Raw genomic sequence first — 16,862 nt, 5'->3', positions numbered from 1 at the left:
ATGCAATCTCCAGGAGAGCGAGTGCCGACACTGCTGGAACCGCGCCGCCACTGGAAGCGAGTATAAGTGTTGTTATTTTACTGGGGGAAAACATGCTAATTGAGAATGGGTTGTACCAGTAGTGATTATTTTGAGGTTGTCGATTACGGATTTTGACTTGTGTTTAGAATCATTATCCATTTATAGAAGCCCTCCTCTTCCTCTTTTCAGCTTCAGCTTTTTTACATAATCAGAAGAGATACCAAAGATGACTCACGTAGGTGGTCACAGACTGACATGGCAGCTCGACCAGTGTCCTGCAAATCTTTTTGCTCATCTCTACACCACACCTTTTTGTTAACGGAGTGCGATGTTGTAACTTAGTTCTATTGATGTATATAGGGCTGGGCTGCAGTACCACAAACAACATATGGATCTGTGGGGCGCTGTTTAGTGGTTTGATATATTTTTTTTAAAATCAACCATGCTTTTATATTTCTGTGTGATCACAAGTCAACCATATTCTGATTTTGTCTCAGCATTGTTTCCTGTGTTCTGAAAAAACTTAATAGACCTTTGTATCACAAATACAAAAACCAACAGTAGGAATGGATAATTTAGTTTTTTTACAGCTCCCCCATGAATTTAAGTTGGACCATTTGCAAATGTAGAACAAATGTGGACTTTGCATTAAGAGGCAATAAATTAGCTCTGTGTTACAGGTGCACAAAACATTAACAGGTTGATGAAAAACAATGGTGCTTCCGACTCTGAACAGTAGAAATACAGTTTCCGCGAGGTTTATGTGCACTGGGGGAATAGAGAAATGGAAGGATGTGGCTGTAGGTTTACATAATAGCTGAACTTTGTAAGGTTGTAAAGTACGGAAAGGTCAAGTGCTGCACTTTCCTCCCGAGATATCGAGTAGCAAACATTGATGGCTGCAGTATCTTTACATCATTATCATGGTAAAGCTGACAACTTCAACAATACATATGGTTCCATGAGGAAGAAAACATCTCTGTTGCTCACCAGGGGTTCTGTTTTTATTAATATCTCATACTACAGCTCTAATTTTACATGATATGTTCTTTTTCTCTTTCAATAGTGTCGGGCGGCCGCAGCCGATTGCACCTTATTGATCTTGGGAGTTGTGAAAGAGTGCTGAGTAAAAGTCGTGATGCGGGAGGAGGCCTCTGTCTATCTCTGAATGCTCTGGGTAACGTCATATTAGCTCTTGTGAACGGTGCCAAGCATATCCCATACAGGTAAGTCTGGTGTACCCAACGTCTGCGGGAGTCTTTGGACACCTTATAGCTGTAGTTAATGTATTATATGAAAGGTAGTGCTATGTGAAAACTTATTCCGAATCAGTCAAACACATCTGAGCTTGGGTTGAGCGCACATGTACTGCTTTTAAAAAATGTTACCCAAAATTCTCCCATTCTGCGTTATTACCCAAGAGGAGCTTCAATGCAGTTTCTGAACTAACATGTAGGAATTACTATAGGAAAAGCAGAGCCATAGTAAGGATTTCTTCCACTCTGGACAATGTTTTTTTTTTTATTCCTCACCCCCCGCCACTCAACTTTCTTAGCATATTCACTGGTTAATTGGTTGGCTCTTTAGCTATGCCCATGGTATAACTTATAATGAGGCCTCTACTCTACCATGGTCCTCAACAACAGAACGATTTAGGATATGGAGGACTTACAATTATTTTGACCTTTTTTCATCCTTTCCTTCTTTCTTGCTCTCCCAACAATTTTCCTTTAAAAGACAAAGCCAGAGTAAGCGGACTTTAAGTGCGATGCTGATTCACGAACGAATCATAAAACAAATTAGTTGAAGGTGGTTTATTTGTCACTGCGTATCAGAGTCACAGCTCCATTCACAGAATACAGGCTGTGGCCCGGTACCACACATCCAGCCCCTATTGATTTGAATAGGTGGCGGATGTGCAGTACCTGACAGTGGCCACTATACATTATTGGAGCGGTACTGATTAGCTCCGCAGCTTAGCAGTTCCGGGCACCGCCGATATCAGGAACAGCTGATCAGCTGAGGCAGGTTCAGGTGTTGCACCCCTACCTATCAGACATTGATGACCTATCCTGAGGATAGACCATCGGTGTTAAAGTCCTGAACAACGCCTTTCGTGCTTGATCGCACAGGGCGTAACTAAAGTAGAAAATTCAGACGAGCCATGGCACCAAAACAGCAGGTTCTTCATAAAAAACTTGATCTTTACTCCATATAAAATAAAGCAAAGACAAAGCAGGCAATTTTTTGGCCATAATTGGCCTTTCTCAAGCCTAAAAAATACAACTCTACTGTTGGAGGGTGCAACTAAAAGTACATATACCTCCAATCTTTCCTAAATTCTGCTGCCCCACTAATCCACCTGTCCGTCCACTATTCCGAGCCTCTCCTCTCTGTCAATCCCTGTATTGGCTCCCAGAGATTCAAGTTCAAAAGCCTAACCATGGCATGCAAAGCCATCCACAACCTGCCTCCTCCGTACATCTGTGACCTAATCTTCCGGTACTTCCCCGTACAAGATCTCCTTCTTTGCTCCCCTCTTATCTCCTCTTCCCACAATCTCATACAAGATTTGTCCCATGTATCCCCCCACTCTGGAACTCTCTATCTCAACATATCAGACTCTCGCCTACTGTTTCAAAAGAAACCTGAAGACCTACTTCTTCCGAAAAGCCTACAACCTTCAGTAACCCTTATTCCACTATACTGCTGCATGACCTCCATTCAAAATTAATTTTGACACACACACATTACATGCTTCAATACAAAAGATCATAGTTTGTTCATTGCTGCTAATGTACATGTGCATTTACTGACACATAAGGAAGTTGGAATCTAAAAAAGCCCCATGATGTGAAAATTGTATAATTTCCATTTGTATACAAATTCTAAAATGGACCCAACACGTTGCCAAATTTAAAATAAAAATTCATTTAACACAGAAATCAGATTTAAATAATATGTGAATATGTCATTATCTTTAAAAAATCTCCCCTTTTCAATTCTTTCCTGTTCTTTGTCCACTGTAATATAGTGGACGGGCTTCTTGGACATTTATATTGTATCTTTGATCTATAACTATTTATAGATTTTATAACAGTATAATTAACATTATAAATAATAATAATAAAAAAACAAACATTCTACATGTATCTGTTCTTGAACCAGTAAACCTGCTGAGTCCGCTTGTTCCTCGGGTGCACAAAGCCACTCTCCATCCATATTATGATAAGCACTGACTAACGGCTTCATTCCTTGAATTGTTTGCAAATACTGGTGTCAAAAATGGAAATAATTAATCCCTTAGTTGCCAGCAAGGGCTTTAGCTAAGTTGCCTTGAAGTTTATTGCAGACTGGACAGGTTAAATTACAACTGGCTGTCATTTATAGCATTGCAAACAGCTGGTATTTTTAATGTAATCCTTTTACTTGCTTGTTGGCATGCCCTTACAATACTGAAATAACAAAAGGAATGTCTCCAAATGCCCGATGCAGAATTTTAATTCGCCTTTCCCCCTTGTTAAATAGGGACAGCAAATTAACTATGCTCCTGAGGGAATCTCTGGGGAATATTAACTGCAGAACAACGATGATTGCCCACATCTCAGACTCTACATCAAATTACCCAGAATCCCTCGCCACCGTGCAGCTCGCTTCAAGGATTCATCGAATGAAAAAGAAAAAATCCAAGGTTAGTCTGTTCTCTCTATTGTACTTCCTGGAGGAAAATAGATTGTATCCAGGATAAATTATATTCTGCATAAAATGACTTTTAAAGAGGAAGTTTTCTAAAAAAACTCATCGATGGCCTATCCCTAAGCTGGCCACAAACTTTATATAACGAGCATACAATCGTTAGATGATCCTCTCGACATCCTTTACAAATGTAAGTAGTAAATAACTGATGGATTCTGGTGCTGTCTTATATTTCGTAAGAACAAAAAAGATCAGGCAGGTTGAAATCCAACCGCATTATTATCCATTCTCCCCTGATATCGGGGGTAGAGTCCAGACCCCACCATGCACATTAGATAGGAAGCCAGCATCACCAGAATTGTTGCGTTCAGCTGAATTTAATCTAACAGGTATGGTCTGCTTTAAGATAAAAGTGCACCCCGAGAAGCCCTTTATTCAGCAGAATGTCATAGGCTGGTTTCACATTTGCGTTTTTTGCCGCTGCGTTTTAGTGCAAAAAAACGCATGCTTTTTTTCCCTATACTTAACATTAAAAATGCATGCGTTTTTTTGCATGCGTTTTGCCACGTTTTGACAACGCATGCGTCGTTTCTATGCATGCGTTTTGTTGCAGAAATGCAACATGTAGTAATTTCTAGCTGTGTTTTTTTGCGGCAAAAAAACGTATTGCTGTCTATGTAAGCACATGCGTTTGCATGCGTTTTAATAGAAAAACACAAGAATACACACTGATAAGCCACCCCCCAACCCTAACCCTAACCCTAGGGATCCTAACCCTAAGGGTTAGGGTTAGGATCCCTAGGGTTAGGGTTAGGATCCCTAGGGTTAGGGTTAGGATCCCTAGAGTTAGGGTTATGGTTAGGGTTAGGATCCCTAGGGTTAGGGTTAGGGTTAGGATCCCTAGGGTTAGGGTTAGGATCCCTAGGGTTACTAGGGATCCTAACCCTAACCCTAACCCTAGCTATTTCTGTTTATAGTGGGTTTTCTAGTTGATTTTGATGATTGGCAGCTGTCCAACACTTCTCATCATGCGTTTCAAAAACGCAAACGCAGGAAAAAACGCATGTAAACGCATCAAAATGCCGCGTTTGTTTTAAAACATGCAAAAACGCATGCATCTAAAAAACATAGCGTTTAAACGCGCTTTTTTCACCACATGCGTTTGCGTTTAAAATGCTGCGTTTTTAAACGCAAATGTGAAACCAGCCATATATAGTTAATTCACCACTTTCCATATACTGCGATCTCGTGCACATTGCAGCTTAATTCACTGCTCCCATTCAAGTGTAAGGGAAAAAAATTGGGGGCGTGCGCCACCACTTGCAGTATGAATGGAGCTCTTATCTTGTAGAAACTAGCAGCTTTGCTTTTAAGGGAAAAAATCTGCTCATAGAGCAATCGTGAGGTCTCTGCTGTGTGCATAGATCCAAATTCAAGAAAATGCATTTACTATAATCCAAGCCCCAGAGAGCCCTTTACAGATGCACAACGTCCAAACCACCACACCCATTCCTTACCCATATCGAAATGGGTCCAAAATGACATTCTTATGTGTGATTGACTGTAGCTTCAGTGGGCTACAATAAGAGATAGATATGTTTTTTGTAGTATTTGTAGATACTTGCTTGGATGGGGTTCAGCAGTGGTTAGAAGAAGCGAGTAAATAGGACGTAAGATAAGTTTCCTCTTGACTCAGAAGGAGTGGGTGATATTAAGTACTGCAGCTGTCACATTCTCAGCATACTGTCCCTTTCTTAATTTTCTAGTACGCATCCAGCTCATCTGGAGGAGAAAGCTCTTGCGAGGAAGGCCGAGCGAGAAGACCTCACCACATGAGACCCTTTCACCCAAAGACAGTTGTACTTGACCCCGATTTTCCTGCTCTTGGAATGCACAGTGATCCAGATTATTCTTCCAGCAGTGAGCAGTCTTGTGATACCGTCATCTACGTTGGTCCAAATGGGGCGGTTTTATCTGACCAAGATCTGACGGATAATGAAGGTCCTCCAGAGTTTGTCCCCATTATCCCTTCACTTCTCAAGAGAAAGAGCAAAGATAATTTATCCAGTCTTCGAAGTTCAGATAACGATCACTTAAAATGCAACACATTTGCAGAGCTACAGGAAAGACTTGACTGTATTGATGGCAGTGAAAATCCGATCAGGTTCCTCCATGAAGAACTTGCTTCATCAGCTCTTGCTACAAAAGCCATGAATTACCAGGAAAATATACCTCCTATGCCACAGCAAGAAAAACTGCCACAGTCACCCAGGAAAGGACAGAGCAGTAATATTTCATCCGATTTTCCATATAACTGTTCAGGATTGGAAACAATGTCACCTCAGCCAAAACAAGAGCACCCTCAAATACAAGCCAAAGCTGAAACTGCACATTTGGAATATGCCCCAGATGGAGATCAGTTGACAATCACAGAAAGGCAAAAAAGGCCATTGCCAATTAATAGCAAATTCATGGAACAACCAAAATTATCTATTGATCCATCAGTGAGGGAAAAAAGCCTCCTTACAAAGAGGACTCTCCCAACTCCTGCACCACCCCCTCCTCAAACGAACTCAAAAGTGAGCTTAGAACCATGTATTGGTGTCAGGACGCCTCCTGTTGGAATGAGCAGATTAAGGAACCAGGACAAGCACAATTTACTAGGCAGCACATTTCCGGTTATGAAAAGCACCCCTAAACCATCTGGCCCAGTTGAGGTACGCAGGTTTTGTTCAGCAGTTAAAGGAAAAGGGTTTGATCGCGATATTGTAACCACGACAGTAACACTTCAAAAGCCTGTTGAGCTTAATGGAGAAGATGAACTTGTGTTCACTGTTGTTGAAGAACTGTCTATAGGTGGGATTCTCGATAGTGGTAGACCATCCAGCATCATTAGCTTTAACAGCGACTGTTCTCTGCAGGCCCTTGCGTCTGGATCTAGACCAGTTAGTATTATAAGCAGTATTAATGATGAGTTTGATGCTTACACCTCACAGATAACCACCACTGGTGTTAATATCGATATTGTAGTTCCCTTAGCCCAGGATCAATGCACAATCAGCAGCAGGCGCTCTTCTATAAGCTCGTGGTTGAGTGAAGTGAGTATCTGTACGATTAAAAGCGATGGAGCACAGACGTACGACACTTTAAATCCACACTCATCTCATAAAGGCGATGAAATTGGGGAAAGTCTGGATTTGGATTCAGACAACAAAAATGTTCATATTGGCAAGAATCTAAAAAATTCTCTAAACGATAGTGGGTTTTGCTTTTCCGAAATGGACAATGATAGTATTAGTTCTAGTCTCTTGTATGCTTGCAATGAGAAAAGCCTTAAGACTTCTGAGCTAACCAAAGCTATGCCAACTGCTCATCAAACAACTAGCCAACTTAGAGATTGTAGCACCTGGGGCACAATTTCAGTAGAAACGATCCATTCTAGTCTTCCTCGGAAAAATAAGTCTACCTCAAGCACAACACATGCTAACCCATTGATGTGCGAAGAAAGCATGTTTGAAGACCCATGGACAGTGCGGCAGGAAAATTCCTTAGAAGGAAGGACTGAAAATCAGACACTTTCTGCAAAATCATCCACTTTGGTTACAGACAATCAGTTGAAACAAAGCTCAAAAGTTGCACAAACCAATTTGCCTAAGGCTACAAAATCTCAAACAATGTTGGGATGCTCACAACGGGTGGTGGATGGCTGTGAAGTGGATCCTAAACCTTCCGCTAAAAAAAATGAACCACTCACAAAAGTGCCACAACTGAGGAGAGGTGCCACAACATTAGGTGTCGTAACGAACTACAGTTCCCAAATGGAGCATGGGATAAAAGCAGTGTCAGAAGCTACTTTTTCTGGAGCTAGGAAGACCTTTCCGCAGAAGACAAGTATGTTGCCAAGACCAGGTGGTACTGGACCTCCTGCTCCTCCTGTAAGAAAGTCAAGCTTAGATCATAAAAATAATCCTCAACACTCAAATAGTCTTGGCAGGTTAGAAGGAGCAGATTATAGCAGGTCCACTTTAAATTTAGAAGAAGATTCAGAAACACAACTTGGCAGCAAAATTGTTAAAACTGACCATTCACTGTCAAAAGCAGTCTCCAGCTTGAAAAATAAATCCAACAAATCTGAGTGTGTTCAACGCTATGGAAGCCACGTGTCTCTGGAGAGATGTGATAGTCTTACATCTGTTGGCTCAAGGACAAGCACGAATAGAGATAACAGCAGTGTCAGTAATATCAATAAGGCTGGACGTACAGTGCCTAGACTTGGCAATTCACCAGCATCTAATACAATTACCTCACCACCTTCTTGCAGCTCTTCCACCAAAAGCAACCAGGCTAAAAGTTCCCTTTCTCAGAAAGCTACAACAAGTTTAAGCAAAAACCGCAGCCTTACATCCAATGGATCAAAATCTCTTAGTTCTTCTGTAAAGTCTCTTAATCAGTCAAATGGCAAATGTTCTGGAATACCCCCTAGTGGAAAAGCAGGTTCGAGATCCGTTCAAAGTGCTAATGTCAAACCTGCAAGAGGAACCATTATGGGCACAAAGCAAGCGTTAAGGGCTGCCAACAACCGTGTAAATGAGTTGGCATCTGGCGGTACTAGCAAAATTGGCAATTTCCGGGGGTCAACAGACTCTGATAGTGGTAATGACAGTGGTATTAATCTTAGTGATGAAAAATCTCAGGCCCCTGTTCTACCTTCACCGTATAGTAAAATTACAGCTCCAAGGCGTCCTCAGAGATACAGCAGTGGGCATGGCAGTGATAACAGCAGTGTGTTAAGTGGAGAGCTGCCCCCTGCAATGGGAAGGACGGCTCTCTTCTATCACAGCGGTAGCAGTGGTTACGAAAGCATGATCCGGGATAGTGAAGCCACCGGAAGTGCATCCTCAGCCCACGACTCAATGAGTGAAAGTGGAATGTCATCTTCTGGGCGACTGAGGAGTTTAAAGTCTCCAAAGAAAAGAGGTAATGTGAACTTTACATCTATAAACCTGCCTAAAGATTTTTTGTCCAAACTGATACGTTTTGTTAAGTAATTTGATATACTTTTGTGCTTGCCTTAAAGCGGACTAGTCACTTGCTATAAATATGTTTATTGTTTTTTTTATCTGGTGTAAATGCAGTTATACTCCTGAATTTTGCATTTTTTATGTTCTTGCACCTCTCTATTCCGGAGATATGGTCTCCACTCTGCTATATATGAATCTAGTTTGTTTGGCCAACTGGGCATTATTATTAGGAAGACTCCCACAAAGAAAACGTGAGGTCCACACCCATTCTGATAAAAAGACTAGATTTACATAGACCAAGTAAAAAAATTAAATAAATGTTTATGGAAAGTGACAAGTCCTCGCTAAGTGTTCTATTATAGCTGCCTTAGATTGATGGGCCTTTGATTGGTCAGGACTTAAGAGGTTGATCTTTTTCTTAGGTCTTCAGCGCCGGAGGCTCATACCCACACCTCTACCTGAGGCTTCAACAGTTGGCAGAAAGAATAATGTTACTGGCCAATGGGTCGACCTTCCACCTTTGCCTGGCACTTTAAAAGAACCATTTGAAATCAAAGTTTATGAAATTGATGATGTAGAAAGGCTGCAGAGACACAAGCGTGAAGAGCCAGAGGTCAGATATTATATTTTAATTGTCATTATTATATAGACTGGAGAAATATCATGTTGGGAACTTATGAATTCAAAGATGGAGAATGTCTTGCTTTGTAGGACCCTGGAAGGACAGCTCAATACTTTGAAGGGCCTGTAATTCTTCATTTGCCCTGCTGCGACGGTGTAGAGAAATTGAGTCCTTTCTTCCAGGTTCCATCACAGTGCTGATCACAGAGACTCCCTGTAAGGCTATGATCACACATTGCGTTTTTGCAGTGTTTTTTCAATGTAAATATTCACCTGCGTTTCACAGTACCACCAAAGTCTATGAGATTTCCGAAAATCTCGTGCACACACCTTCAATTTTTTTTTCCTGACAGTTTTGTCAAAGAGCTGCGTTTTTGCAAAATGCAGTATGTCACTTCTTTCAGCGTTATTTCAGTGTTTTTCATCCGTTGAAAGCAATGGGTGGTGCAAAGAAATGCCACAAAAATGCAGGTATCAGGCTTTGCTTCGTTTTTGGTGCCAAATCTTAATGAAGTTAAATCAGATTTCCAAATTTTTTTATGCACTAAACTTTATCAGCATGCACAAGAAGCAAATATACCCTGACAAAACCGCAGTTAAAAAAACGCAGCTAAAATTAAGCAAAACCTGTATTTTGTAGGCATCTTAAAAGCAGCTTAAGCTCTGCATTAAAAAAGCAATAAAAATGCAACGTGTGAAGATAGCCTAATAAGGTTTTAATAGGGTGACACAGCTAACAAAAAGACATTGCTCAAAGCAGAAAACGCCTTTAAAATGGCATTAAGTCTTTATATTAGTTTTAAAATATGGTTTGCCAATTAACTACCTTTGAAATTATGCAAATATGTGTAGTTAAGGATATATTGAAAATGGTTGCATATCTTAAAAGGCAAACTACTAGAACATAATAAAAGTGGCAGCTAAGCTTGTGGTTTGCCCATGTGTGCCAGTTATGCTATTTCAAGTGGTAGATTATTTATGTAGAAGTGTTAATAATTTAAGAAGATTTTAAGACCCACACCCAGTCAACTCCTCAGATTCCAATTCAAAGGCATTAGTCAGAAAGAGGACATCTTGTTTAGAAAACCCCTTTTCAAATATGTGACTGCATTCTGCAAATAAGCATATCTGGGCATAACTGGCACCGAAAACAGCTGATCGCCGGAGGTTCTCGGCCTCACACCCCCATCGGTCTGATATTGATGGCTCATCCTAAAGATAAGCCACTATCATAAAATCCTGAACAACCCCTTTAAGAGGCTACTGATTTAAAAAAGCACCCTGTAATACCTCATTTTAACCATGGTGGTGCTATAGTGGAATTAACACCAGGTTCCTTCACAGATTACACTGCTGCTTGCTTGTGGTCACCGCAGTAAGAAAGGTCTGAGATTAACGTATTTTTTGGTGGATTCTTCTAACAAAAAATATTGTAAAAAGCCATCCTCTATGAATTTTCATTAAATGATTTTACAGATCACAACGTGCGTGTAATTTAATAGTTTAATCATTTTGCTTTAATATGACTTACTTTTCACAGAAAAGTGGAATTTTTTTTAATTTCGGGACAAATTTGAGTCTAATAGTTTCATTTTTTTCTTTTTAGCCTTTCGAGGATATGGAAAAGGTAAAGCTTGGAAATGTGATTATCTATCTATCTATCTATCTATCTATCTATCTATCTATCTATCTATCTATCTATCTCACATTGTTTCTTAAATTTAGAATCTTTTTAGAAAATGAAAAAATTATTTCTTTAGGCATTTTTTAATACTCTTAATCATTCTCCGCACCTATTTTGCAATTGCCTATTACTCAAATATTTCCCTCAAAGTAAATTTGCTCAAGTAATAGTTTTTTTTTATAATTTTCTTCTAATTTAATACTAATTTTTAAAATTGAATCTCAATTAAATATAGTCAGTATCTAATTAACATGCCCCTGTAGATTTGTATTTGTTTTGCTGTTAATTAGTAAACTAGAATAAATGATTTAATTAAACAAATTGACGAAACATGAAAGGGAAAGCCAAGTAGACCATTATGTAATTACACTCGCACACAGGTACTGCAAAAAAAAAAATAAATAGTATTTTATATAAAAAAATTGACACCATGAAAAGATTTGTCAATCATTCGTGAGTTCATTCCATCTAGAAGCTTTTGTATGTGATACATAGTTTTTTTATTTGCACTATAATTGAAGCATTCCACAACACATTGCTAAGGTCAACCAGAAAGTAAAAAAAAAAAATATCTGCCCCATGATCTCTACATTATCGGAAATCTCTCTAGTGCTGATAACATGTTTTATCTATTTACCTAAGGGTCTGATGTACTTCAACACCAAGCTGAAGGTTGCGGAAAGACGTCAACAGAGAATCAAAGATGTGAAGGCAAAATATGAGATGTTGAAAGAGGAGTTAGAAGAGACGAAGGCTCGCCTGATGATGGATCCCAACAAGTGGAGAGAAGAATGTAAGTATTATTGGTGTCCTCGTACTGATAAGAAATCTTTTTTTGCAATTTAAGGATTATGGATGAGATTTTTCACAATTGTAAATTAATAGATTGCAACCGGGCATTTAAGGACTTGTCCCCATTCAACAAACTGCTGCCCATAGGCTTGGTTGCATGTAGGAAAAACAAACCGAGCTTTACTTAAACTGTCCCAGGTCGACTGCTGTGCCTCCGACGCTGCCCCGGTCTCTGTTGTTTGACTGCACGCCGATAGCGCTGCAGCCAATCACTGGGCTCAACGGCTCTGTCAATGTAGATGGCACTATTTGATGAGCTGTGATTGGCTGCAGATCTGTCAACATGACATCACCTCTGCAGCCAAAAAACAGAGTGTGGCAGCAACAGAGACAAAGCTCTAGACCTAGGAAACGCAAGTAAAGCACCGTTTGTTTGTGTTTTTACACGTATATGAGCCGATGGGTAAACATGCGTTGAAAGGGAACAATCTATATAATAAGAAAAAGCTTACGAAAGAAAGGGAGGTTTATGTACCTTTATTTCTAAGATGGAGGTCTTCCATGGCTATAACAAGGTGGATTGTAGGTAAAATTTTGTTCCGTTTGAAGAAGTTAAAGGGGTCATCCAGAACTATTAATTTTTTTTTTTACTATGTGTCTTGTTATCAACTACCTGCCTGCTGTGCCCCATGCTAAACTCTCCAGGCACAGAGTGGTCACGGACCGTTCCTCTCAGCAATTTAGTGGCTTCCGCTGATGTCACGTCAATAGAACAGCGACTTTTCTTCCACTCTGCTCTGTTGGCAGGTCATGACTTCAACATCATGCTGATTGAGAGCCGGATCCCCGCTGCCTAACTGCAGGGAGCTGGCTGTCCATCAGCAAGACGCTGGCAGTCACGCCTTGTCGACAGAGCAGCCAAGAAGAGGAAGAGCGCCTCTGTTGATGTGGAGCATTCACTGATGGCTCCGAGCTGGAGCAGGGTAGAACAAACAGGTTGTTGCTTCTCTTCGCAACTACCTGCCTATTAGTTTGTAGGCCCATAGTAAAAAAAAAATAGTCCTGGACAACCCCTTTAAAGGTGTTTCCAGGACTGCAATATTAATGACCTATAATTTATAATAAATAATCAGTATCAGATCTGTGGAGGGCTGATGCCAAGTAACCCCACTGTAGCTATATGGGAGACAAGCTGCAGTGCCCGAGAATGGCCACTACATAGTACTCAGAGCTGTGAGGACCTGCCAACAGCCATTTGATAGGGTGTTAGGTGTCAGACCCACACCGACCTGGTCTTGAAGGCTAACTTAATTGTTATGTCATAGTCCTGGACAACTCCTTTAACTAATTTTATTTAAGTGACTTCTATAAACAAAACAACTTAAAATAATCTGTATTCTTTTTATGTCAATTCTGTGCATTTATTGATAGTGATGTATGAAATTTAATAGATGCACCTTATCCAAAAATGTTATCATAATGATCTTACGTTGTTTCCACATTCTTGACCAACAGTTGAAGTGGACCCAGATCTCGACAGAGAGTCTCAGGAGTACCTAGAGGCACTGGAACAAGTCACAGAGGACCTGGATCTCTGTGTTAACATATGCAAATCTCACGTCATGATGGTGACCTGCTTCGACATCGGAATAATCGCAGATCAGCAAGATAGTGGAAGAGAAGTGGAAGTGTGAAGAACGATCAAGTGGGATCGAAGAAAATAATGGACATTGAGGAGTTGATTTAGAAATGACTCTGCATCGTGCAATGAAAAAAAAAAGTACATCAGAATGTGAAAATTGAAAAATGGAAAGAATGTTACTTGGGTTGAAACAGATAAGGAATTGTAATGACCGAGAAATGAATATGGTGCCTCTAGACCGTACGTAGGTGAATTGGTTCTCTAAGTTATTTGGATCTGCAATGACCTGCCACTATGTGAGGGCATAGATAGCAGAAGGCCACTACGCAGGAAACCTAGTGGCCACAGGGCAAGTAAAGTATAGTGCCCACCTCAGCTCCACCGAGAGGAAAATATACTAAAGGAGCAAAAGCTTAGTGGTTTTGATATAGCTGTGGCACATCTTCTTTAAAGGCCCCTTATGAAGATGCACATGTTGCACGCACATGATATGTTCGCCTTCGCCTGCAAAAACAAACTGGAACTTGATGTTACAAATAACCTAGAGAATTGCCCCATGCTATTACAGTTACAACTCTGTTAGGGCGTATTCAGACGTCCGTACACATCGGTCCGAGATTGAACCGCAATGCACAGATTGTTCATGGCTCTCCTGACCCAAGCGTGTCAGTTTCATGGAGACCCAAGGCCAATCTGCGCTTTTTGATTTGATCTAGGAGCGATTTGCACAGATGTCTGAATGTGCCCTTAGATGGCCATATTGTACTCATGTTTAAAAAGAAAGACTGTCAGCACAAAATGACTGTTCAGGCCAAGCACAAGTGCGCAGTGCACCCTCGGGGTGAACAAGCGGTTCAGTGACCTTTCCCACCTACTTGATTTCGATCTATTTTTTATCCTCCTTTTTGCTCCTGTAAAGTCAATCGAGGAAGATAAATGGAAAACAAGCAGGTGGATAGATTCACTGAACTGCTCAGCCACCTCAGGGGTGCACCCAGTGCCGGTGCTAGGTTTGAACAGTCATTTTGTGCTGACAGATTCCCTTTAACTATCTGTATTCTGGATGCAAGATCTCTGCAGCTCTACTAAGCCAATGTTACAGCATCATATCCCAGTAGAACTACGAGGGGTCTGGGTTTTACATTCACAATATGATATACACAACATTTGCATCTGAATAATAAATTAAGAAAGTGTTAAAGATGACTACAACCCTAGTGAAACAACACACTTCAATGGGATTCTCAAGCATCGGGAGTCAAGAGAGATATACAAGAATGTGGTATTAAAAAAAAAAAAAAAAAACATAAAAAGAAAAACATCACATCATGCGTTAAAAAAACCCATAATTAAAGTGCCTTGTTTTCTTATAAATTTTTTTTACATTTTTTTTGGTGCTAAATTTTCAAAGCCAGCAAACCTAAGCAGACCATTAAATGTATCAACGTTTATACTGTACAGTGTAATTACTTGTAAAAAATAAATAAAACAAAAACATACAAAAAGGAGGAAAAAATGAACAAAAATGAGAAGTTTTGTAGAAGGAGCAATAAAGAAAGTATGTTTCTGGACCTGAATTTGCCTTCTGGTTTTACAAAAAAAGCTGTTTTTACGCAGCCAAAACAAAAAGTTTCCTTCTTCATAATTAAATAATATTTTTCTGAGCAATTAAACAAATTGTATGCAATTTTTTGGATTACGCTTCACTTTCCGTTTTCTACAGCTCTTTATTCTCCACTCAACAAAAAAAAGTCCCCTCTTGTATAATTTACAAGCCTAAGACATTTATTGTACAGGTGTTGATCGCTCGGACTGTACTATACTGGGCGTAGTACGGTAAAGCATGGGGTTTTTTTCTACTTACACTGTTTATGCATTTTTTAAGGATTTTTTTTTTTTACAGTTTTTTATAGAAGGCAAAAGCTCAGGTTATACCTATACATGCTGCATGTAATGTGTGCATTTTTCTGTTTTCTAATGGATGTCTCAAGCACCGATTGTTGTATGATTGCCAAACACTTTGCAAATGTTTGTGTAAGTAATATTACATTTCATATGGAGTCATATTTTCTGATCATCTTGTTTTTTTATATGAGGTTTTCAAAACCTTTGTATAAATGTATAATACCTTACTTAAACTTTTATCTGTGAATAAAAGATGCATTTATTAATATATTTCTCCCCTTGACCTGGAAATATTTACACTTGTGTTATAATTCTATTAGTTTGGGGTTTCACCACAATATTTTGCTCTCCGATCAAAGTTAAAGTTGAAGTTAAATGACTTACCCATCAAACTAATGACTAGAAGACTGTTTAGGTAGTAAAATATCAATAAAAATGATACCTCTCAAATGTGCCAAATGCTGAGAATTTGAGCTATGAAGCCAAATGCAAATTAACTCAACAATCTAATGAGTATGGGAGCCCCCCGTCTGTCCCCCAACAGATGATGTTGGGGAATGGAAGGATCCAACTTGTTTGATTTCCAATGATTGATCTTCTTGTTCTCCATGAGATAAGTCACCATCAGAGAAGTCTGACAGAGGCACTTTCATAAAGAGAACAGAAGCGCATGGCCAAGCCGATCGTTCATGTTTGTGTGGAAGTATGGTAGATAGCTAACACCTATCTAATGGGGCTTAAAGGTTTTGTCCGCAGCCACTCTATGTGCATGCGATGTGAGGATTCTTTGATGCCGACGCCAGGAGCAGGTGGGCACCTGACTGCAAGTTTATGATTTGCATTCAGTGGGTACGGAAAAGTATTCAGACAAGTTTACATTTTTCACTCTTTGTTTCATTGCAGCCATTTGGTAAATTTAATTTTTTTTTTCTCAGTAATGTACACTCTGCACCCCATCTTGACTGAAAAAAAAAAACAGAAATGTAGAAATTTTTTCAAATTTATTAAAAAAGAAAAACTGAAATATCGCATGGTCATAAGTATTCAGACCCTTTGCTCAGTATTGAGTAGAAGCATCCTTTTGAGCTAGTACAGCCATGAGTCTTCTTGGCAATGATGCAACAAGTTTTTCACACCTGGATTTGGGGATCCTCTGCCATTCTTCATTGCAGATCCTCTCCAGTTCTGTCAGGTTGGATGGTTAATGTTCGTGGACAGCCATTTTCAGCTCTCTCTAGAGATTGCCTTGTGCAGGCGTGTACTACGGAGGACAGAGAATGAACTTCAATCCAATATTGCAGCCAGCATGCAGCCAGCGGGTGAGGAAAGGGTGAATCAAACACCCGCCCCTATGGCTGAAGATTGTTCCCTCCAAATTCAGGTGACAGAGTCCCTTTAAGGATTATGGAGGCCACTGTGCTCTTAGGAACCTTGAGTACTGCAGAAATTCTGCTGTAACCTTGGCCACATCTGTGCCTTG

The 16,862-nt window shown here is 39.9% G+C and overlaps 1 protein-coding gene across 2 annotated transcripts in view; it reads left to right on the top strand.

The window, feature by feature from the left end:
- KIF26A (kinesin family member 26A) overlaps positions 1 to 15,652 on the top strand; it is a 222,636-nt gene extending 206,984 nt beyond the window's left edge. The window contains exons 10-16 of one of the 2 annotated variants that reach the window (XM_069734325.1): positions 1,088 to 1,247; positions 3,550 to 3,712; positions 5,484 to 8,694; positions 9,161 to 9,351; positions 10,966 to 10,986; positions 11,686 to 11,836; positions 13,351 to 15,652. In XM_069734325.1, coding sequence (XP_069590426.1) covers positions 1,088 to 1,247; positions 3,550 to 3,712; positions 5,484 to 8,694; positions 9,161 to 9,351; positions 10,966 to 10,986; positions 11,686 to 11,836; positions 13,351 to 13,529 — 4,076 coding nt within the window. In that variant the 3' untranslated portion in view covers positions 13,530 to 15,652. The remainder of the gene's footprint in view (positions 1 to 1,087; positions 1,248 to 3,549; positions 3,713 to 5,483; positions 8,695 to 9,160; positions 9,352 to 10,965; positions 10,987 to 11,685; positions 11,837 to 13,350) is intronic. The other variant, XM_069734333.1, reaches the window with a different exon arrangement.
- The last annotated feature ends 1,210 nt before the right edge of the window (positions 15,653 to 16,862 follow it).

This window comes from Ranitomeya imitator, chromosome 1 (assembly GCF_032444005.1).
Source record: "Ranitomeya imitator isolate aRanImi1 chromosome 1, aRanImi1.pri, whole genome shotgun sequence".
NCBI lineage: Eukaryota > Metazoa > Chordata > Amphibia > Anura > Dendrobatidae > Ranitomeya > Ranitomeya imitator.
The sequence above is the reverse complement of the archived record's forward strand: the minus strand, read 5'-3'. Positions and strand labels throughout refer to the sequence as shown.